Here is a 24,756-nt window from a genome sequence, read left to right as displayed (position 1 = left end):
TGAAGAAAATGCTATTGCTGCGGCTTGACACTGTGAAACAATGAAGTTGGGCGGAGGAACACCACAAACACAAATATGAGGGGACGGCGTGACCTCTGTCATGCAAGGATAAAACACAAATGTTACCTGCTCCACACTGCCACACCATTCATGTCTTTCTTTTAGTTAGAAAATAAAATAAATCTAGTGTTGAGAAGGTGCCCCCACATATTAAGAAAGGAAAGGTGTGTGAGAAGCTGATAAAAGCGACGACAGGATCTGACTGATGTTTTATTAAAGGTCAAACAGAAGTTACAGAATTCGTCATAGAGGCACAGTAACTTACTCATCATAGCCAACACTGCGAATGAAATGTTGCACAGCAGCACAGACACTATCACTGGCAGAGGATGAATGAAACGACACACGCGGCTGTTATGCTCGCTGATAACAGTTTGATATGGCTTAGTCCTGGACAGTCTTTGGCCCCATGCCTCTCTCACGCAGAGCACTGTCGAGACGGCACCCACATTTCAGAGCCTCAACACACAACTGTGAGTAAAGGGATACATTTCACACACAACATATAAATGTGCTGTTTGGTTTTTTTTTTGAGTGATAAAGGAGAAACATAATGGCCTGTTGGAGATCAGAGGCACGGACACTGAATGTTACGTTCAGATGAACTCAGTAAAAAGCCACACGCCAGTTATCGCAGAGACAGAGTTGTGTTTCGGACCTTACCCTCCTACAAACTGTTGTTTTGGGTCATTCGAGCTGAGACATTTGAAGTCAATATTCAACAGCGGCAGAACTGCGAACTGACTCATCGGCATGACTCAGTCCTGCCACTCACAGGACCAGTCTCTTGGCAACGTGTCCGAAAGCATCAGCTGTGCCAGAATTCATGAAGAGCTAAACCAGTTTGAATTTTGTTTTATAAGAAGACTAGAATGATTCCTACGTGCTGTAGGTGGCGCCGCACTGTGGAGAAAAAGATGGATGTTTTTATTCACAGTTTCCATTATTATTATTATCATAGATATATGATTTAAAACCTCCAGGTAGGAGGATTGAAAAAAAAAACAGAATTATTGATGTTTAGAACTCAGCAACATTAAGCTTGGCAAACAGCAACGAAAAAGGCATTTGTCTTCACTAAAACGTTCATCGACATTGATTGGATTTTTAATCAACCTTTTCTATATATATTTATTCAAAATAAATTTTGAGTTATTCTTGACATATTTATGTACATAAGTGCAAACGAGGTGAACGTCAAACATTCGTAAACTGGCAGCAAGGATGGACATCACCCAGCACAGCTGGGCAGGAAGGGGCCGCCACGGAGACCAGTGACAGGGATGATGAGAGCTCTCCGCTCCGCGCAGGTGGAGCCCAGCACTTCACTCCAACAACCTCTTTCCCCGCCTGACGTAATCCATTACTGTGTTGCCTTACAACAATGTTCGAGGAGGAAAAACATGAAAATAATCCCCACCAAAATAAGTGAAACCACCTTTGGATAGTACAGGCAAGTCGCTTATAAAATATTGAATCACCGACAAGACAAGCTACCGACACATTCCCTTTCCGAATAAGTTATTGGAGTATCTTAATTCAAGAACACAGCAGAAAATAATCACAATCATGATTATAAAAAGGTAGCCATGTTGTAGTTCAGTTGCCACAGCAACAGCAACTATTGCCATCATAGTTGACTCCATCATGTGCACAAACAAATCGCTATGTATAAAGCATCATGCTGTTTCCATGTAAAAGAAAAAATGTATCTCTATTTTAAAGTTGTACATGTGATAATCGCAATTTATACAGCGCATGAGATTAAACAACACTTGTTTGTGCCCATGGTGACAAATGCATGTGGATGTATTTATTGGTCGGCATGCGGAAGGATCATGTGCCTGGAAACATTCGCTATGTTCAAAGAGCTGAGAAGGAGGAGGCCAGAAGAACCTTGAGAACAATAAAGAATGGGGCGGTGGATTGGTTCAGAGGGTGTGCAATGTGGCTTCACTGCTCACATGAGGCACAATTCAACAGTCAAGTGTTCTGCAGTTAACAGTGAAGGCAGAAAGACGTTCTGTATCGGACCCAGGAGAGTAAAGAAATCCACCCGAATGAAGCCAAAAGAAGGTCAAAAGGGGCCACATCAAACCGTCAGTTTTGGAATAACACGCGCCATTTAAGGTGGCCTTGTTGACTTGCATCCTGAACCACGAAGTATTGCTTCACACTTGCTTCATAAAGGGACCAGAGGAAAAAGGCTGTCGGAGGAATCACTGGATGGATGAACTGAACCACCTAGTTAGCTTTAGCTGATTCTCTTTATTGTCCGTCACTGACCCTTAGGCAGCAGATAAACATCCCTGATTCCATTGGTGACAAAACTAATGTTAAAGCTGATTCATCTTTACTCCTTTCACAGATCTCTGTAGCTAAATTTGACATTTCTATAGTGACATCAAAGCTCGCAGTTTCACTCTAAGAAAGGATTTTCCTAAATAAACCCATGAGACACCATCAGGAGGTCACTGATGAAAACACACTGTCCTGGATAACACACTTGGAGATCATTGAATTGGTTAGGCATCAGCTGAGTTGTGATTTCATGAAGAGAATAATCGGCATGTTCGGAGGGGACCTGCATCAGCCAGTTCTATTAAACAGAGACATCATTCTGAAGTACAAAACACTACAAAAGAGATTACAGAATGTGTTTGAACTTGACAACAAGGCAAGTCTACAGCCACTCTCTCAGCCCTGTTGTACTCGACTCAGACAGCACAGCTGCCACTAGAGGACCTACTTTGGTCTCAACCCAACCATGTCGGCTGGAGTGAGGGGATCGGACCCCACATCCTGATGCCATTCCACACTGCTTTATTCCTAAAAACAACTTCACACCGATAAAATTGGATGAGTTCAAGTGCTATTTTTTTCTCTGTGATTTCCTAAACCAATTTTCCAAAAATAATCATTACAGGAGAAAATGTTGCAATAATAATGGTTTGTTCCGACCACTTGATTCATGTTGACCATCGGATCTGTACAAACCAAAGTCCTATAAGTGCTGGATTTCTTTCCTTATTTATTGTTTTCAGAACACGGAACCATAATTTGACCTGAACAGTTCACCAGTCCCTTCCAGACCTGAACTAGAGCTCAAGGTCAAACTAGTTACAGACGCAAGGATTATTGTTAAATAACTTTAAATAGGTTAAGGGTTTAGTAATATATCATGTATCTTTTCATTACTACACTACATTAAATTGATATCGTCATCAGGAATTAAAAGCTCTTAAATGAGTTTTGACAAATCAATAAAAGGGGCTTATCTTTCCCCATTAAGTTGATAAAGGCACAAACAAATGATCTCATTGCTGTGTCACGAAGATATGTGGAGAACAGACGTGTACATCAGTGGCCGGAAAGTCATGAGTCAGGATTACGTCGCAGGAATGTCGATTACTAGAGTTCATTAAACGTCCTTGTTTTGAAAAGATGGCTCCAATCCCTTCGAGGAAAGTCTCGACGCGTGTGTTGGCGAGCAGGAGTCTGTATTGTATGGCTGTCGTTCAAGTCTGAGTAAGGTCCGCCACATTCAGCTCTGTGTGTGTGTCACGTGACGTAAAGTCAGACGCCCCGACAGACGGGTCCCATGTGCGCTGTGTGTCAGGCACGTCTCGCCACCTTCAGGGAGACGACGGCACAGCCAGCGCAAACATCTCTCTGACTTTTAAGTGGCGTTTCTGGAAAGGCTTAGAGGATTTACGGCCACTGGAGCCGCCATCAGCAGTTTGGGGACGGGACAGTAGTGGGTTTCCATGGGAACGCACTGGAGCTCCACCGGATCTGGAGTCAGGAGTTCTGACGGGTCTACTGGAAGGAAGAGACATGGATTTGTAAAAAAAAACGTTTTCAGTCCTCTGAAAATGTATATGGAATATTAGAGTGTTATCTGCAGCATTGTTATACTGATACAGATTTCTAAAAGTCATCAATCACAAAAAGAAAAATGAGGATGTTTCAACTGTTTCACACAAAATAAATCACTGGTTCTGAGGGGAAATGCATCAAAACATAAAGAGAATTTATCACTTATATAGCTTTCCTCACATTTCAGGTTACAAACCATGATACATAAATGGGTTCGATATGACTGGAGCCTTGCCTGTGCCAGACTTTCTTACATTATCTCCATGACAAACTTGCTACTATAAACAGCCGAATTGCTGACGTCAGGTGATCGTCCACACAGCAACAGTGAAACAATGAGGAAAGAGGTGATTCGGAGACAGTTGAGATGCCAGGAGGTGGAGACAGACACAGGCCACATTACTGCTCTTCAGACCCATGATGATGGCGACCACACACACACACACACACACACACACACACAGTGAAACAACTGGAGTGAAGAGCAAACCTGATCGGAGGCGGTCGATTCGTAAGGAACATTGGTGATTGAGGTCGAGGCCGACGAAACAGTGGAGGTGGTGGCACCGTGCATCATGGGAACTTTTATTCAGGCGTGTCAGACAAAAGACAAAATGAGGGAGGGAAGGCAGGAGGGAGGGGGTGGGGGGACAGGAATGATATGGTTACCATGGTGAAATGTATAGGTTCAGAAGTCATGGTGTCGGTCGTGTGATATGTCATTCTAGAAAGCATGCAAATAAAATCAATAAAAAAAATAAATGCATGAGGAAAATATGACTGACAAGTCAGTATACGCTTATGAGCAGACTTGAGCATCCATATATTATTGTTCAATGGAAATAATCATGAATAAACAAACAAGGATGAATAGAAAACTGTGGATCCAAAACAGTGTCACAAAAAAATTGTGACCTCCACCTGATTTCAATAAATCATTGCCAGCCCACACACACACGACCAAACCAGACTGTGTGGTTATATAAACAAACAAAAAGACAACTATTTTGAAAAGGAATGCGTCAAGCTGCAGGGCAAAGAATAATCCAAGAACGATGAGCTCATCCCAAGTTGTAGTAGCTCTAACCACCAGAGGGAGGCGACAGAGCGTCGCGCTGAGCTGCAATGCAGAACTCAATATTGGTGAACATCCGCAGGCAAAGCAAGTCAAGTAAGGGTGGAAATCACGAAACAATGACTCGGATTATGGAAAAATCATGGCTGTTTATTGGAATAAACTAAGTAGCAAACACTCTAATGAGCAAACAAAAGCCTGTCTGCTGAGGAAGTAATCAGATGACAATCATTGAGATGGTTTAACATGTACTAACTGTATTCCAGTCACACGATGTGCACCGTGTTTCAGCTGCCTCTGCAAGTCACCTTCCTCCACCTAACCCTTTCCAACCTATCTGCCCTCTCATGACACAACTATCCTCCTCATCTGCTCATACACTGTACCCATCAATCTCCATAGTCCTTTTCCCTTGTGTCTAAGGTTCTTCCTCCAACATGCCCACTGTTGCTCCTTTCCATTGGAGTCTGGCCTCCCTTCCTTCATCCTTTACTTCGCCATACGACCTCAGATATAATCACTTCTGATTTGGTCCTTTCAAGTCACTCTCATAGAAAACCTTGTGCCACTTCTAATGCTGCTATCTGTCTTTATATCAGCACTAGAATCCAGTAGATTCTTGCCAGTCCCAGATCACCCCTGCCCTCTCTTCTAAACCGCCATTAATCTGAACAACTTACCCCCAAAATCCCTCTGTTCTCACCGCATACACTCCCCACATTTCTGCTCCTTTATTCAAATCTCCACCTGTAATGCTTTTCCTCAGCCTCCTCCTTACTCTGGCTCCAAATCTCCAAATCATCAGCAGACATCATAGTCGCGGGAGACGTCTCTTTAACGTCACCTGTCCATCAGCACATCCTCACTGTCACCATATCAACCCTGCACTCGCACACACATCATGGGCGCAAACTGTATTCAGATGGAAGTCCACCTAGACTCACCAGTGGGGATGAAGGCTGGCTGCTGGAGCTGCATGCTGGCCAGAGCTTGCTGGTAGTGGAACATATTGGGGTTAAAGATGGTGGCAGGAGCTCCGTTACTCTTCTCTAGGAGCTGCCTCTTTGGTAGCTGCTGCACAGCTCCTGGTGGTAGAGACTTGGAACACAGAGAGGGAATTACAAAGAGCAACACGGCCGTAAGAGCCCACGCATGCTGTGCATCGGGTGTGATGTGAAAAGGATGTGCAGTCTCAGGACTCACCAAGGCAGCAGGCGCTGAGTTCTGATTGGCTTGGTGCTGCGAAGCCTTGATCCGGGCCTGCAGGTGGGCGGGCGGATGGAAGTACTTGCACTTGTCTCGACTGCAGCGCCCCTTGATGTAGTCCATGCAGACGATGACGGAGTTCTCACTGCAGTCCACCATGCCAGCCTCCAGGGGGTGAGCGTAGCGGCAGTCACTCTCACCCCGGGAGCAGTTGCCCCGCTGGAATTCTCTACAAACCTGGTGAAAGCCAGCATGGGCCGTGATTAACTGTCAGCTTTATCAGACCGCAGCCAAACATAGAAGTGCAACACACACACACACACACACACAAACCTCCAGCTTGTCTGAGCGCACATGCTTCTGTGTTGCTGTGCCGTTTCCAATGGATGCCAGACTTGTGGGACTACCAGGAACCAGGAGGGGGGTGCTGGGCAGCAGCTCAGGCATCAAGCCCATACCTGGACCTATGTGGCTCAGATAGGGACTGAACGCCATGCTGGAGCCAGTGGCCAAAGAAGGCGACACTGGAAATGTTGTCTAGGAGACGGGGGAGACAGGGAGAGGCAGTTGTGAGTGAAAACACACAAAAGACTTGAACAAAACCACTTATTTACACTTATATTTCTAACCCAATAATAGTGACATTTTATTCTCTGTTTGCATAATTCAATAAATTTTTATTATTTGGAATAATAAGTTCAATAGGGCGGCAGGTGGCAGTAGTGTTCCGGAACTTGTTTGCACAGCACACTCAGCAGGACAAGGAAGAAGGCGACAGCTCTGTCTACACCAGAGGTGGGCAATTCAATTTGCTAAAGAGCCACATTAGAAACTGTAACAGTTATGAGGGGCCACCATCAAAAGATAGACAGCGATGACTACAAAACATGACGGAAAAACATACAAAATATATACCAAGGTAACAAGGACAATTAAATGAAAGTAAGGGTATTAAGAAGTGTAAATATGCCATGAAACCTCTTGAAATATTTCATTTTATATGCACTTAATTTGAATATAAATCAACTATGGACCAGACGTTCAAGATAAAAAGGCAATTTATTTCAACATATATTTTCAGTATTCCTTCAATGTTTTTTGAGGAGCAAGAATGTAAAGAAGAAAATTTTAGTCTTAAAACAACAACATGCTATATTTACTGCTGAAGTGGTGGTGACTAAAAGAGAAAGAAAAAAAAGGCAGAAAAATTAGGATATATTATAGTTGTATAGTCTGATGTCAAACGGGCCACAAAAACACATGCATATGGCCGCATATGGCCCCCGGGCCACACTTTGACCAGGTCTGGTCTACATTAAGAGTCAGCTGTCAAGTGATGGCATCAAGTGATATTATTGTATCATTTCTTTGCCCTGCTATCAACGTTTCTGGAAATTTTGAATTTCCACACGGCCATATTTTACAAACAGAAGTGCCTAAATCACAGGGTTATAAATGAATATGCGAGTATAATAAGACAAGTTGCGTCTTTAAGCTTGTTGATCAATCTGCATGCGGCATGTAGCTCTGTTGTGTCACCAAGCAATATAACAATAGACCTGTTGTCTCACGGCAGACACCACAATATGTTTAATAAGACGCCACCACAAAAAACGCTGGGTCCAAGGTCCGTCGTGCCGTAGCTCTGGCATGTCCTCTGTCACATGTAGACGGTTGTGCCACACTTCCTGTAGCCAAACCTCAAGTTTCACCTCTTCGAGTAGGCAAACATGTTGTGGAACTATTAAAGCTTCCCACAATAAACAAACATAGGTTTCAGAATCACCTAATAACTATTGTCTAATTATGAAAGTATATTTACTTAGGTGTAATTTTTTTTCTAAATGTCAGTGCTGCAGCGACCTGTCTGCTTATCTGTTGTGTAATGATAGTGTAGTTACTAATGCTGTCTGTGAAGTAATCTTCAAATGGACTTCAGAGACTTTGATGCCTTTATACTATTGAGGGCTCGCAGTAGAGCTCCACTTTTCCCAAGTAGTTAATAGTAATGAGAAGCTGTAGCTAAATTATTCAAATGTAAAGTACAATCGATGCAGCTAAGTTTCGGCCTCAGGCCTTACCAGAGGTATTTCAACTTCTATATCAGAGGGAATTTTTTACTTTCAAAGAAGAGAAGCACGGGCCCAGGAGGCTGAAGTGGTGTTATACAGGTGGAATAACAATTCTCCAACAACACTCACGATGGGCTGCAGCTGAGCTCCGGGCAGCATGAACTGCATCTGTTGAGCCAACATGGCGGCGGCAGCCTTCTGCTGGATCAGGTTGTTCCGCCCGTTAATCTCCAGCTGCGTCTTCAGGTGAGGGGGTGGGTGCAGGTATTTGCAGTTGTCACGAGTACAGCGACCCTGAGAATAGAGAGGGATGAAAGAAGATGACGGGAGACCATCCAAATTCGCCGCTGCGACTCGGGATTTGAGCAGAAAGAGTTACCTATATACGCAGCTTTAGGAAAGCTGATTAAGAATAAATCAGACGCTACTAAGCCCAAAATCAAAGGTTTAATCCAGGCACTTGGATTTTGCATCACGTATAAACTAACAGAACATAAAGATGCTCAAAACAAACTTAAAGAAGTTAGTTTATTGAATCACCTCTTCACTGCATCTCAGGGTTTAAATGAAGCGCTTATTAATTCTTCAACAGCTGCTGCTGAATTATTCACGAAACAGATACAACGACACTCTGGAAATATTCAGATTTTCCCCAGAATAGGACGCTTCCAATGCTCCACTTCTCTGGACTTGACACATAGACCATAGTTTTACTCAACCGTTTCTGTTAAATATGAATAACTCAACACTGAAGACAACCCGACAAAAGTAAGCCGACAACGAAGTATGATAAACTTGCCGATAATCAGAAGAGCTTCCTGTTCGAACTTCAACTTGCACGCTCAGCATTTTAAGGTCTGCGGTTTGAGACCAACCAGTGTAGGCTGTGGATACTAGAGAGCCATGAAGTCACGACATGTCGATGCATGAACCTTTCAGAACTTCGACTGTAGTCGACTTTGTCCAGTAGCAGTTGCAGCCCTATACCTAACACAACTCTACACTCTTGTGTGTATAGGTTTATAAGTCTTCTCGCAACCCTTTGGTACCCGGAACTATCAGGAGAAAGAGCGTGGGTGTAAAAACCAGATAACATCCACATTAATGACAACTATCAGAGGCATTTCAAAAATTTTGATGTCAAAGGTGGATTGCGTGAAGTGAAGAATGAGGTGGGCAGCCACCACCAGCACTGGAGACTCAGAACACAGCAGCTCCCGTGCTTCTATTCAAGCCAGACTGTTTACCAGGCACATGCAGTTGTCAGGAGACCCAACAGGACTGGAGTGGACAGCCCCTCATAAAGCAGGAGTCTCTGGAATGCAGCAATGGGCGTGTGACCAAGCATGCATGGTACTGTCTAGCAAGCAGGCCAACAGCTCTTTGGTGCATCTAAACGCAGCGCTTTCTCCTTGAATGTCGGTGTGTGAAGCTACACATTGAATAGGTGTAAAACATATCATTTTGTTTCAGGACCCCAGAAGTCAGCAGTAGACCACTGCTGCTTTAGTAAGTCTGCCCCCAGTGGCAGGGTTGCAGGTTGAGAAATGAGCAATGAATGCCAAACTGAAACTTCTGTTTTTTTAAACTTCAGCTGTGTCCTTGACCCTTGAAGGAGGCTGCAGATGCGACAGTAGCACTGCAGGTCAGCCCACACTCAGGAGCAGGGCTGCAGTCCCCATTAAACCCCTGGGCAGACGGCAGCTGTCTGCCTCTACAGATGAGCAGTTAACCCTTTCAACCTGCGCTCTGCCACGTTGAGCCTGCTACAATCTGCACTGTCATTAAGCTGCAGGAGCCGGCGCTCTTTCCCTGCTTCCTACGGAGGGCAGGAAAATAGGCAGAAGACAAACTCACGTCATGGTTCAGAGTCTGTGACAGTGATGGATGATGTGCCGGGATGGAGATACGTAGGAAAGAGGCCGAGCGTAATTCAGGACAAATAAACTGCAGTGCGTCCTGCATGTGTACTGAGTGAGGAGTCACAGGACCTGAAACGCCACCAGGCAGAAAAGCAAGCAAGAGACAGACTCACACCACAGTCCTTTTGGAGAGGCTTCACTTCAACAGGTTGGGGAATTCAGATGCCAGGCTTTTATTAGGAGTCAAAAGATCTGAGTAGAAGAAGCTCGGTCCATTTTAGTGGCGGGCGATTATAAAATATTCACGATAGTCTCCGACGGTGAGGACAAGCCCGCTGACCAAAAAGCCTTTCACGAGTGTTTGGAAAGTTTCAAAAATATTTTGGAACCACTTTTATTAAATAATACATTTTTTTTAAATGCTCTAATATGCAAATAAAAAGAGGTGCGGCCAGACTCCACACCTGCAGTACTGTAGGCCAAAATGAGAAGAAATCAGTCGTCGCATGCTGAAAAACAGTACATCACTTGATGGTCGTCTGAGAACAACCCCATCAGTTCAACAACGTACTGCATTGTGACCTGTTCTGCTGACAAGCTGCTGCGGTTATGGTTTAAAATCACAATACAATAGAATGCTCCATTTAATTATTTATTTTTTCATTTATTTTATCTCAAGTCCTCCCCTGCATCACTTGTGCTGTAGCTACCTCACTTCGTCCTCCTAATAAAAATGCATATATCACCCACTTCTTCTTCTCTCTCACCTGCTTCAGACCCATCATCGCAAAAGTGATGACATCATCACCCAGAAACCCCTTCGTGGTGCCTTTGTTAAGGTCTGTTTGCAGTGTTGGGAAATCGACTCAACAAGAGTAGCTTGTAAAACTTGTACTAACTTGTAGTTCAGCATGGCAGTAGTTTTACCAAAGTACACTTCTGGTCCTGCAGACATGCAGTTTGTAAGCAGATACATAAGTAGCTAAAATGAATTGATTACAATAAAAAATAACATCACAATAAAAATGCGTGGTGGGTGGTGTCCATTTCCATTATGTATGTCCTCCTCAGGCCACCGTAGAGGAAGTCTGCTGAGCAGCACAGTGTAGCTCATGTGTGTTGACTAGAAACGTCATTTCAGGAGCATACTTCATTCAAAATCACAAAAAAAATTTGTTTAACTTCAGTGCAAAAACTGAAAACTTGGTGAAGAATAAATTGCGCATTTAGTATAACTATAGCACTACCGCACACATAACTACCAGTTCAACAAGTAGTCTCTGCCACTGCGAAGAAAACTAGACGGAATGGATCCCAGAAACAGAGGAGAACATTTTGTTTTGAGAAGTAAGTCTGTCTCCAATCCAAGTCGTCCTCACACGGTCCGTCTCTCCACATGTCCGGCCGGAATGCACGACTTGCGTCCCGTGAGCCACAGACTTCAGTCATGTTTCTTTCGGGATTTTTTCGCGAATGACAAAGCAAAATGTTCACGTCATTTAAATACGTTTGGTCAGGTGAGATTTCATCTTTAAAAAGAGATCGTCTTTCTGATGCCATGGCGGCTCTTGTTAACATGTGGTGGAAACCCTAAATGTATGTATGTATGGGTCCATCATGTGATTCAGTTATATACCAAATTCATTCAAATTGAAAAATGTGGCTTCTTGTGGCAAATATTCGTATACCATTAAACTGCGATTCATTGAGATTAATTAATCACAAATTCTCTAAATAACTAGATTAATTTTTTTTATCAAATCGACCCCTAAAAAAAAAAATCGCTGAATTACATTGAAACTGAGTTTGCAGCTGAAGCCCAAACATCACATCTAGAGCAAAAGAAGTGGTGTTCAGTAGAGAGGGAATCTCCTTGGTTGCCATAGCAACACACTATGCAACACAGAGACTCACACAGTACAGTAGAGCTGGGTTTTGTTTTAGTATGCAGAGAGAGTTGGAATACATCTCCAACCTGATAGTGATTTCGATTTTCAATGTTTCGCTTTTACCATCATGCGCTCGCTCGCCATGACAACGGCCGGCCAGTGCTAATGATGTCATCGTGAAAAGAAAGTCTGCTGTCAAATCCACTGCAGGTGTGATGGTCACACTTTATCATTTATGGTGACAGCAGCACTCCAGATAACAAGGTAAGGGGAACTCTGTAAGCTGACCCCCCCTCAAGCCTCCAGTCCACCAGCTTAAGACAGAGCAGGCAGAGTCAATGGGAGAGCAACAGAGAAGGACAGCAGTCGCCTTGGACTGGACAGGAGACGCCAGCCACACGATGGATGATGAGCAGCGAGGCCATTAGCAGATAAATCCATAAAATTAATAGAGAAGGGAGGGGCAGGCGGAGAGCAGCACGGAGGAGCGGCGCTTACTTTTGGTTTTATTCTCGCAGTGATTCCACAGTTCAGACTGTATAAATCCCAGAATGATTTCTGAAGTTCCAGTCCCTTTTAAGGGAGCCAAATGTAGCGCGGCCTGCTGGCTTCAAACATGGCCTTCAGTGAGTGTTTACCACCGCGGGTACAAAGCATCACACCTCTTCCCTCCCATCGATGCAACCGGTGCAGAGCCAGACTGTTGCTCTGTGCTAAAAACAGCCGTGCCACTCAGGAAGATCAAACTATCCAATAGCTAGCCTCTGTGTGCTGTTGCTAGGCCCCCCTCTCTCTTTCGCTACCGCTCTCCATCACCCTCCTGCTCTGGACGCCACAACACAAAAATGGCTGAATAATAAATTTTAACTCAATAAACGGGCAGACGGCAGCTGCACTCCAACAGAAAGACCCTTGTCTGGTTCTCACTTCTGACTGCAGGGAAGCAGCTCAGGCGGTTTCTGTCTGATGGAAGCACAGTGCAACAGTGAATATTTAACAATAATTAACAATGAAAAAAAAAGGGTGACTCTAGAAAAGCGCAGCTACAGCGCACATCGATTAGAGAGTGACAGACTGTCAGGCATCGGCAACCACATGGCACGCTGGCAGAGATCGCAACGGACAATATGGTGAAAGCACCAGAGAATAGCAGCAAGGCTCTCATACCTTTCAAGATCAAATGCGATATGGCTGGGGTGAATCAATAACCACGAGAGCTTTATGGCGTCGTAACATTCACTGATGCTTGCATCACTGGGCTAAAGTAACTGGAGCTCTCTTCACCACCGTATCATCAGACGCTGCACTTCCTGCTTCTTATAGCGCCGCATCTTCAATGTGACCTTTCTCATAAACATGATGCAGCAATTCTTCACTCTACATTTGACTCAAAACATTTGTTTTGCGCGACTTTAATACATCCATATGAGGTGGCGCATTTTATTGGCTGAAAAGGTGAAGCAGTGTGTAAAAGCTAGTGACATTTAAACGCTCCATCTCAGACCCTTCCGCTCCTAAATGACATCACTAAGCTACGCTGTCCCAAAAGCCCAGGCCGCCCATAAAACCGGCGTGACGCATCAATAGTCGGTTCCCTCCCCTCTTCGTGGAAAAAGCAATCACATCCGCACACCCACAGATTTAAAGCCACCTACGCCACCTGATTAAAACAAGCAGCACCCAACCTGAACGCAGAAGTTCAGGACAAGATGGAGGTAAAACATGCTTCTGAATTGACTGCGTCAAGTAAAGAAATGCTTTCAATACAGGCCTGCTTTGAAAACACAAAAATATTTTGGATTCATTTCCCTTAAGCCTCCAACACAAGCGGCGGTTTGGTGGTCACATGACTTGTCTGAGTCACTGATGTCACTGAAAGTAGTTCCCCTGCTCCCACCCCTGCTTTGTTCTCAGGCGCGTGTGATGCTGGCGTCAGACAGCCAAATACTCCGCCACCTGACGTGAGAGTTCACGTACTAAATCAGGTGACCTACTCACTTTTCAAGAGTAACAGCACCCACAGCTATCACATGCTTGGTGACGCTGGCATGGTAACTAGTCGTTCATTTACCTTGGCAAGTTCATGATTAAGAAAAGTAACGCTATTTCGTGAGGAAACTTGCAATACTGTGAGAATTGACTTCAGAAATGGTGAATCAATATGGCTAAATGTGAGGAAAAAATACAGAAAATAAATCAAAATATTAAACTACCCTTTCAAACCGTGGCGACAGTATCCTGCCAGGGGACAGCTAAAACCTATGATTAATGAAAATATGACAAGCAATACCTGTTTGGGGCGTCTCTGTGAGCCTCCATTAACAGCATGCCGATGCAAGTCAGACCTTTTTTTTTTTAAGGTCTGTCAATGTCTATATGGCTGTAGTGAGTGACCAAATATATTTAGTCTCCCTCAAAGGAAATCTCAACAGTGAAACTTAAATTTGATGTAAAAACACTAAACATCTTAAGAAAAACTGAGATGGAGATAATAACACGCATAAGAAAGGAGTGGTGTATTAGTTATATACCTCCTTGTACGTGTCAAATGACGCGGCAAAAGGGAAAACAATGCGCAGTTGTGATGTCAAACACTATTGGAAGATTTGTATTGGCCACAAAAACAACATTACAGTGAAATTTATTTGTATTTTGGAAACCCTACTAACAAAACCAGCAGATAGAACACAAATATAAAGGCTGGAAAAAAGGGAAAAAGCTATGGTCACAGAGGATGAACAGTTTTAGTAGCACATCTGAGGGACACGGCCTTGTCAAGCCAATGATTATTAAGGACACTTTTTATTATGTTTTAACATAATCTCTGATAATATTTGAATGCATTTTTGTCATAGTGCGTCAATGCAAAAACACCAGCTGTCAACAAGGAGAACAGATTGTTACAAGCTAAAATCAGTGACTATATATACATGAACAAAGAGCCATGAAGCCACTGCGCTGGTGTCCAGACTGATGCGTGGCAGTTGAGAGTGTTACCTTGAGTGAGTCGAAGCAGGCAATGACTCGGCCGTTCTCCACGTGGCAGCTCCGGGAAGGGTGGGCGAACTTGCAGTCAGCATCAGACCTGGAGCAGGTGCCTCTCTGAAACTCCCGACACACCTCCAGGGTCAACCACTTGGTGTCCCGACCCATGTTCATGCTGCCGGCCATCACCAGAGAACTCTGCTCATCAAGTTTGGTGAGAGCAAACTCAAGCTGATGCGGTGGCTTCAGGTCCCTGTGGGAGTGCGGCGTGCTGGCTCTTTCCTGGGAAAACTGTCAGCTGAAGTCGTGAGATAGTGAGAATCGCATGCAGAGGCCAGCTCTGTCATTAAAAAACTTGACTCGACTTTATCGCTCTGGCATTCTGGACTGTTGGGAAATACTTCTGTTTTCAGCCCCAACAAGTGGCTGGTTAACGTCAGCGACTTTTACCAGGCCAGTCGATGAAACAGATTCCCCCGGAAGTTACAGTCAAAGTCACGTCAACATGGCCGATAGATTTATATCCCTAGGTCTTATCGTCTGTGTTGAACAAAAAAATCTGGAAACGATGGTGTCCTTGAGTTGAGACGAGGCGAGGATCAGCTCACAGCATGTGGAGGCTGCAGCTCAAACAACATGGCTTTGGGTTGTCAGATAGAAATATAGCTTCCCAGCGAGGCCAAACAGACTCCGTCTTTAGCTCATCCAGCTGTCACACAGCAGCAGATAGTAGCACCGCAGCTACACAGCAGCAGTGGACGACTTCTTTCAATAGGCACATTACTTTCGCTTCCTCTTCTCACTCTCTATTTCATCCTTTCATCCGTGTTTCTTCGCCTCGTTCTCTCGTCCTCGGGTGGCGGACTGTGAAAGCAGAAAAGCAAACAGTACTTTAAAAACACGATCAAAATGGCGATCTGCGAAAGATAGGAAAATAAAAGTGGAACCTCGTGCAAGCAGTTTCAAGGCTAAACGGAAGGTGATGAGGACCAGAAGGCGAGAGGGTGGAAGGGAAAAAGCCACGGAGAAACAAGCGAGGACAAACAAATAAGGGAGCCGAGCATACGGGAGGGAGGGAGGCAGCAATGAACAGGAAAGGGCAAGCTATGTCTTGATTAAGTGATACAAGAGAGAAAGAGAGAGGCGGGGGAGACTGCAGGCAGGACAGAGACGTCACTTCAGCACTCCTGCGCTCCACAGAGCAGGGAGTTATTGACTAACTTGACATGAATCATACAGTGAAAAGCAGTGTCCTTGAGTCGGCGCGGGTTGGCACGTGCGCTTGACAGTGATGAGCCACAGTCGACAGCTATTACAGGAGGAGGAGGAGGAGGAAAAGAGACAGAAAGAGACGGAGCAATTCTTCACAACTGCAGCTGCTGTGATCAGTGCAGAGCCGCAGCCAATTGGGCAGACTGTTGCAGGCAGGCAGAGCGCACCGACGGCCAATGATCAGGCGGTTTCCACAGGAACTCCTCCCTCCATAGAGCCCATCCCTCGTTCCACCCCGGCGCAGCAAAGTCATGCCCAAGCCACATGCTTTTTTTTCCCCCAACTGTGCAAGGACTCCGACATGACGACTGTGGTGGGACAGGTGTGGTGGTTGTGTCGAATACAAACACAGACTTGCCAGCAGAGTGATGTGCGCGTTAAAGCACGCGGCGCGGTTGGTTTGGACGGAGTGACGTGTCCAGACACTGCCTGAATACAGATGGCGATAAAGGCTGAAAACAGACGCAACCACCGAGGCAGAAATGAAAGTTCACTTTCAAGGTTGTTCCAGAGCGAGGAGTTTCTCGCACTGCACTCTGGGGGATAGTTGAACATTCCAAAAATGAGGAAATATAACTGGAGAACACAAAAATAGTAGGCGGAGAAGTGGGGGTTGGTGGTGCAGATATGATCTGTCTCTGCGTCTGATGGCGGCACACACAGACGGAGGAAGCGGCAGGGGGGAAAGAGAGAGTGTGTGTATGCAGATAGACATCCCAGAAGGAGAACACTGCAGTGGAGTGGGAGAAGCAGCGATTGGGGGAGGTGGTAAAATGAATTTGTCCGCCCACTGTAGCCGGCTAGAACAAAGACGCACAGCAGCCAAAAAGAGGCGGCTTGAGAGATGAGCAGGTGTAATTGCTCCTGTGCTTGATCATCATGCTGGTCTGAACGCCCCCCTCCTCCCCAGCTGCCCGACAGATCAATACAAACTTCACTCAAGAGGACAGGACACCCTCTCCTGTAAGCTCGGCATGTCCTGCGTTCAGAAAGGTCAGTGCACTCGCTGTCCCACGTTATCAAGGTGCTCTGCAGCAAAGCTCCTCACGTCTCCACATCACGCACGTTTCTGTTCCTGGAAAGCAGCAGGCTCCTCTCTGGTTCACTCTGCAGCATCAGAGCAGCCGCGTCAGGGACACACAGTTCGGTCGCAAATGTACATCACAGGTGGACTCTTTTTATTATAACTAAAGGATTTATTTTGAGGTTTCAAACATTTGCATTCAAAAAATACAATAAATAAATAATAGGTTTTATATTTTGATAGGAATCATCACAGAGTTGCATTCATTCTATGAATCATATTGGAGCTCTAAACTCAATGCTCCCAAGGTCCAACTTAGCCACTAAACTAATTCTGTGATTTGCCCTCCATGAACACACTAGTGGACGTGTCAGGGGCGCTACAAGTGAGCAGAGAGGAAGAAGACTTTAGAGTTGTTGAGTGGAGTTGGTGGGGGGGTCTGGTTGCTCTTACTAAAGGGACACTGCGTGCCTGAAAGCCAGACAGTTTACAGAGCTGGAGTCGCAAACTAATATTTAAGAGCGGCACACTTTCAGACACTGCTGTCAGCCAAACTCTGCTGGGGATGTCATGTGTTGTTTCTCTAGTGCTTTTATTTTGTTATTGTTGTTGTTATTGTGTCGTTTCCTTTTCCTTCTCTCTTGTTAGCATCACAGCAGCGCAGCTGGATCCCATTCCACTAATCAGACTCCACTGATTTCTACACCCGGGTTTTTCCCCTGCCCTTCAGTGTTCTGGTGTCGGCGCCCTTGGTTCAACGATTTGTCTTTTGTGTTCTTGCGTAATTGCTAATAAACCTTGTTAAATCTACTCTCGATCTCCCGAGTCTTCTGTCAACCTGCAACAATTCAGCAACTGGGTCTGATCTCATAGACAGCCATGACAGGAGGTTGTCGTTGTTTTTTCTCTGATTATTTAATACTTTCATTTCATCGATCGGAGTCAATATCGCCATGACTGAATGGTGACCACCGTAGTTCTAGCCAGATGAAGCGTTCAGAGAAACTTGAGAGATATTGAGGAAGTGATCCGAATCCTATTTAACTGTCCTGAAATTGCACTACAGCAGAGTTGGTCTGCAGTTAAACAATCATCCTGAAGTATCCACAGCAGAGGTAAACCAGAGTTTTGCCTCGGCTGCACTGCGTAGCAGAAGCATTGTGATGTACCATCATATATTCTATTTGACCAAAACTCAGTTTAGATCAATAGAAAAGACATAAATATGAATCATTCGTGCTCACCCCGCTCCACATTCATGTTCATGACGTCCCTCCTCCACACCTCTGAGCCTTGCTACTTCACATCCCAACTTTTCTGTTGATACAAACACACTCATCCCTAATTCTACCAACCTTTGAAACACAGAGTGAAAGTCATACAAGTCAGCTGACCTTGCAAATGTCAACCTCCATGTTTATTTTGCAGACAGTCTTCGATCACAAATGTCACCCAGCTGGCACCATTCTCTTCATATTAGCCTTCGAGCATCAATTTTAAATAAAGATTAGCTATAATGTCAGCAGTACTTGTAGTCAAATTCCATGACTGACAAAACAGCGATGAGGCGACTGCGCATGACAATTTCAGGTCTGTTTTGTGTCTGTGTCTTTGCTCAGTCCAAAAGCATTCACACGTGTTGGCGACTCTTTTAATGGATGCATTTTTCTATGAACCCAGTAACAGACTGGCAGTGGATTTACATGACCAGATGGCCACATGAATGAAACATAGTCTTCACTGTACACCAGTAAATGGCTCCTTCTACCTGACTCGCTGCCTTCACAAACATCATAATCTGCCAAAACCCATATCTGACCTCATGAGTTCATGACAGACCCGAAGAGTGACGGTTTAATCATCATCTCTCCACTGCACTACCGTGGCTCTGCAACACCCTGCTTCCTCATTCAAGGCCACATCAAACCACCCTTATGATTGTTCAGCCGACAATTTCGACTCACCACCCCACGCCCTTTAAAACATCGGTTTTGGTCACCACTTTATCAGACAGTTGTGACCGTTAGAACGAGACTGAATCATGCCAAGCGACACCAGGAGAGTGACATGCCAGCTTAGGGTGTGTTTGTTTGAAAGGCAAGAGACAGAAGACACAGAGACAGCATTCACATTTGACTCGAAGAAGGTGTGAGCCACTTCCAGACGTAGACTTCAGAAGCCTTCCCAAAAAGCACACCATTTTTTAACCATGCATTTCATTTCTTCTCTTCACTAGTTGGTAAATGATTCTCCTCAATAAAAGACTGATAAGCAAGTCCATGGCAATGATTTTTTTTTAACATCACACCAGGAACTAGTCCAGCCCTGATGATACTCATCTGTTTAGAGATTTTTTTTTGGGCTGCACCGATCAATCAGGCCAACAATGGGTCAATATGGGCATGTATGATATCATCATGATCAGACGATCAAATTATGCTTTTTTTGTTTGTTTTTTGAAATAAGATGCTCTTTATATATGATAAATAATCTTAGAACTTTTATCAATTTTACATCACAATGAAAAAAATCACACTACTTGTTGTGATTCTGTCATTTGGCAATACAAGTAAAATGACAACCCAAATTACAATTCACAACATGTGCATTTACCGACTTGGCCTCCGTGGTAACACAAGTCGCTTGGCTTTAAATCTCTGCAGTGAATGCTATCAAGAAGCTAACCGAGTGAACGCTAACTGAGGCGAACCTCAGGCGAATCCAAAGCGAATGGAGTTTATTGTTTTGGGCGAGACATTCCGATATTTAATAAGTGATGAATGAAGTTTACATTCTGGGTTTGATCTGCTCATTATTCATTGAAAAGGGAATAAAAGTATTTATTTTATATTAAACACTTGGTATTCTGCTTCAAAGGTTGCAATGTTTTCTGTGTTATTTAGTTTTTAAAAAACAGGTAACTTTGGTGAGTGACTTAGTTATCGGTATCGGCCAAAAACATCAGTGGACCCCCTTTTTTTTTTTAAGCTAGAATTATTTGACTCAAGCGGAACACAAACCAGAGACCTCCTGTCCACCTCCCAGTCCAAATCACTCTCATCAGCATAGTTTAAGACCCGCGTCCAGAAATAACACCTCATCATGTTCTATGAAACAGTCCTCCACACTTGCTACCTCGCTAAACTGCTACACGATACATGATTCATCCCAAAGCGACATTGGAACAGCCTCATCCTTCAAGTATGGAACAAAAATGCACAGGAGCCCGTCGGTGAGGAGGGTTTGGGGGTGTAGCAGCAGGACAGATGTGCTGGACTGGACTCCAGAGCTACGTGTCCCTCATCAGACACGGTAACCTTGAACACAGCTGCAGTGTGGTACGCAGGCTCCGTGCCACCCAGACAAACAGTATAAGGCCAACCATGAATGATTAATTTGTGATTTCACCACTGTGTCCGAAAGTGAACCACGTGTACTCAACTCCATTACTCAGCAATAACAATTAACCCACAGAAATGCTGAAACAGTCTCATTTAAAGTCTACTTCCTTTTAAATGACTGACACTGACAATGATGGATCATATGCAGAAAATAGATTCAACTTGACCTTTACAATAGATGAGAAAATATGACTTACAACTGCACTATTTTGTTTCTTAACTAGATAGACGACACAGAATAAGTGAGTAAAATCTTATCAGAAAATCAGAAAATCAGAAAATAAAATGTTATCAGATTTTTTTTGCCAATTTTTGTGTTTTTCTTGGGCTGTAGTGGAGTGACATTCCATGGAGCCAGTCTAGCAGCACAGGTTTGCACCGCCGAGGCCGCCGCCCTTGACTGGTGCCCAATCCTGACCACACCCAGCCTTTATGACCCCACTGGCAGGTGGTGAGCCCAGGAGAGGGCGGAGCCATGCTCTTGGTGCTTGCCTATGGGCCCCTCTCCCAGGCCAGGCTCCAAATATTACCCACTTCAAACAAGGGCAAAACTATCGTTGTGATTTTTATTCACATAAGTCTCTTAGTCAAACCAGAACCCATATGCCGTGGGAAGCCATGGACGGGTCACAAATTCTGACAGGTAGGTTCTTCACAGTTTTCAAGTAACCACAGACAAATAAATGATTTTGGTCTGAAATGTGCCACATTTAACAGTTTTTTAAACCTCACAATGCCCTTAACATTTCCATCAAGACAGAGACCAAAACTGAACCAACAATTTGATTTCGTTTTTTTCTCAGGGCTCCTAAAATCTACCTTTAAACAAAGCTGCACAACCGCTGAAGCACATCAAGCGGTCACCAGGTTGAAGGAGTGATAGAAGTCTCATGTTGTCTTCGAGCACCCCACTCTGGTTCACTGAAACACTCTCAGGGCCGTGAGCTTGACAAAGTTATGACAAGCCGAATCGATATTGCCAGATCTAACTCTCATGTGGCTGGCCCAGGCGTGCTCAGTGAGCCGGGCTGGTGCAGGTTTTCCTTTCACCCCAAACAGCACAAACATCTGAACCAATCAGGTCTCTAAAAAGTAGTTTAGTAGATTAGTCAGAATCTGGTAAACTACTACTTCCTCAGTGTCCTACATTTGTGCAACTTCAATAGCTCAATATTGCTTTTTAACAAATAAAAAGCAAAACCAAAAATGTTACTCTGTAAAAGACACATTTTGACAGAGTGAGATCACACATGAAGAGGTTAATAATTAAATATTAATTGATAATGACGTACAACCTACTAAAGATGGAAGCTGTTCAAGAGGTTTATGAAGTTTTTATTGTTTCAAGTGGTTAGAGTGTGAAGTATATTTATGCCAGCAGGTCAGCCTCAACTGAGTCCAGTAGCTGGACCGTGGTGGTGATGGAGGCCCACTAGAAAACACCAGTCTCCCCGTGGTAGAGTGAAAAAGCACAATGTGGAGGAGACACAAATCACAATAAGAGTGAGCGCTTGCAGCCGGGTCGGAGGGAGCAGAGTAATTGGGTTAAGTATCAGTAATCCTTTCAGCTCATTAGAGCACCACGGGTCTCATTCAATCACCTCACATCAGGCCTGTCACATCAGGGTGAAAACATAAAGTGACTCAGCTTAGCGTGAATGTTGCGCTTCAGGTTTTCATTCAGAAAAAAAGAGTGCGCAAACGTCAGGTCAGTGCAGCCGGGAGCATGTGACAATCAATGTGTAGTATAATCCTAACACTTCTGGCTTTATCGCTGCTGCATTGATGTTCAAGGGTTTTATTGGCACAACACAAGATAGTGTGGTTAATGTGTACGAGAGAGAAGGGAAATGAAAACGCAAAAGGCGATCTGGGAATGATGGCTGCGTGTCTGTTGGGAGCTTTATCTGTGTTTATATTAAGTAAAGAAAAACTAGCCAGACTGGTGCAGAGTCCACAGCCTGGAGGGAGTGTGTGAGCTTGGTGTCACCGTGTGAGCGCCGAAATCAGAAGATGATGGAGGCATGTCTCGAATTAATGTCAGTCTCTAGATTTAGATTTTCAAGTATTTCACAGTTTGTTTGTTTTTTCCATAACTTCATATTTGCTATTTTTATAATGTAATTTGAAATATAATAACAGAGAATGGGTTACATTCCATGGTTACGCTGGAATAGTTATTCAGTACTTTATAACTATTAACTTATCTGCATCATAGGTTTCTTAAGTGCAGCCAAAGAACCATGTATGCACAACACATTCACACTCACCTTTCACTCAGACTGCGAGCTTCGGAGTCTACGACATTATTGCTCTCATTTATTCATTTTCCGCCCTATATTCCTGGATGCCAGGTTCTGGTGGGCTTGGACACTTTCCCAGCTATGCTATGTCAGAGGCAAAAACAGAAGATAAAACCTTGTGCAAAACATGACGTTCTTTCAGGGCCATATTTTTTTTTCACAGCTGACATATTTGTGCTTAAGATTACATTACAGTTCCATTGACCTTATCCTATATTTTCAGTCCATCTGTTTTCCATTTTCTACGCTCTTTATTTTATTTGTGTAAACTTCAATAGTATTCTGAAGGCTGGCATCTTTCCATAGAAGGACTTGTCAAGCGCATGTTGTACATGATGATAGGATACGTGACAACATCACATAGTCATTTCAGGTCTGGTGGCACACAGCCAGGCCTGCTCAACAATGATGCACTTATTACACAGGCAGCTTATAGATGCCGGCAGTTTCTCCAGAGATCAGAGACCCAGAAGGAACCAGGTGACGTTTTACCAAATAATGTGTTCAATCGAATCAGCTACATGATGATTTTCAGAGGCAGAAAAGACACGAATGCAACATCGGAATGACTCGAAGTAATAGAAACGCAGTGCAACCAAACCAGCCCGAGCGTCACTTCAGCAGTAACAAGCGAAGTAGAACCACATGAAATCATGCGCCGCATGTCAAATTCCAAAAGTCTCCTACCGCTTGATCATCCGAGCAGGTCCAGATCGTAGCATCTAAAACGCCAGAGTAGCTTCACCAAAACGCGTGCTGTCGCGAAGTGAAAGGTAAACGAGGCAGTTGTGGAGAGCCGTGCTGCAGCAGCTCTCAAGGTGACGCGCACAACGATCGCGAGGAAAGCCAACAGATTTGGGGGGGAAATCTGAGGGAGGGAGGGAACAACGGTGAAGGTGGTGTGGGCGAGAGCGAGTCAACACATGTGGATCAGGTTTATATACGACCGATGGCACGAGCCATCCGAGTCAGGTTCACGAGATATCTGCCGTGAATTCGTTATGACGTCATCCTAAACTTTGAAAACTACACCTCCTGCATTCATGAGCGGCAGCTACGCAGTCATGTCGCACGTAAACGTAATTTTAATAAGTTACCCCGCCATGCAAACATACATCTGTTCTTAGTCCTTTTTTAAAGTTTTTTTTAATTATTATTATTATTCGCGTATGAAGGGTAGCGTTGCTTGTTCGCGTTATTAAAAAATAAATGTTAAAAAGCATTATATATTTAATTCGGCGTGGTCGTGATTCCTATTTTTCACCGAATGCAAACATGTTAGTCAGGAGTTCAGTTTCACATACGGGAGGCTGCGGTCCTCCCACCTGCTGCTAGCATCCGGCTTTTAGCGATTTGCATCCGGTCACGGTCGACATTTCAGAATAAACCCCGGAAGTTGGAATGGAGCTTCATAATCGTGTCGACACTTAACAATTAAAACATTTGATAGTTAAAGTCTGTGCCACCTGAAATCTGTTTCTATTACTTGATGATCAAGGCTGATTCTAATAATGCAATTTTAAATAACACGTAATTCATTATTTCAGGCACGTGACGCAGACACAACGCGAAGGTTTTTTTTAAATGTCATTTGGGTTCGGGTTATTAGAGTTTAAGAAGAAAAAAAAAAACAAAAAAACAAGCGCTTCCGTTCATCTCCAGCTTCATCCTTATGTCTTGCGTTTTCTTTATCTCTGAATTCTCTGATCAAGCAGCAATCGAGTCACT

The 24,756-nt window shown here is 44.1% G+C and overlaps 1 protein-coding gene across 5 annotated transcripts; it reads right to left on the bottom strand.

The window, feature by feature from the left end:
• Positions 1–257: 257 nt before the first annotated feature.
• mbnl3 (muscleblind-like splicing regulator 3) lies at positions 258–23,930 on the bottom strand. Of its 5 annotated transcripts, none has more exons than XM_053878789.1 (8): positions 18,569–20,226; positions 15,976–17,407; positions 15,041–15,892; positions 8,422–8,586; positions 6,554–6,757; positions 5,959–6,457; positions 4,430–4,521; positions 258–3,879 (listed from the first exon to the last, which is right to left on the bottom strand). In XM_053878789.1, the coding sequence occupies exons 3-8, from the start codon at positions 15,212–15,214 to the stop codon at positions 3,862–3,864; spliced, it is 1,152 nt and encodes a 383-aa protein (XP_053734764.1). In that variant the 5' UTR covers positions 15,215–15,892; positions 15,976–17,407; positions 18,569–20,226; the 3' UTR covers positions 258–3,861. The 5 variants fall into 5 exon arrangements, with proteins under 5 accessions (XP_053734764.1, XP_053734769.1, XP_053734766.1 ...); XM_053878794.1 differs by having other exon boundaries at positions 5,959–6,112; positions 6,218–6,457; positions 15,976–20,178; XM_053878791.1 differs by lacking the exons at positions 15,976–17,407; positions 18,569–20,226 and adding an exon at positions 23,716–23,930.
• Positions 23,931–24,756: the final 826 nt, after the last annotated feature.

The sequence above is a fragment of the Synchiropus splendidus genome, chromosome 11 (genome assembly GCF_027744825.2).
Source record: "Synchiropus splendidus isolate RoL2022-P1 chromosome 11, RoL_Sspl_1.0, whole genome shotgun sequence".
In the NCBI taxonomy this organism is placed as follows: domain Eukaryota; kingdom Metazoa; phylum Chordata; class Actinopteri; order Syngnathiformes; family Callionymidae; genus Synchiropus; species Synchiropus splendidus.
The sequence above is the reverse complement of the archived record's forward strand: the minus strand, read 5'-3'. Positions and strand labels throughout refer to the sequence as shown.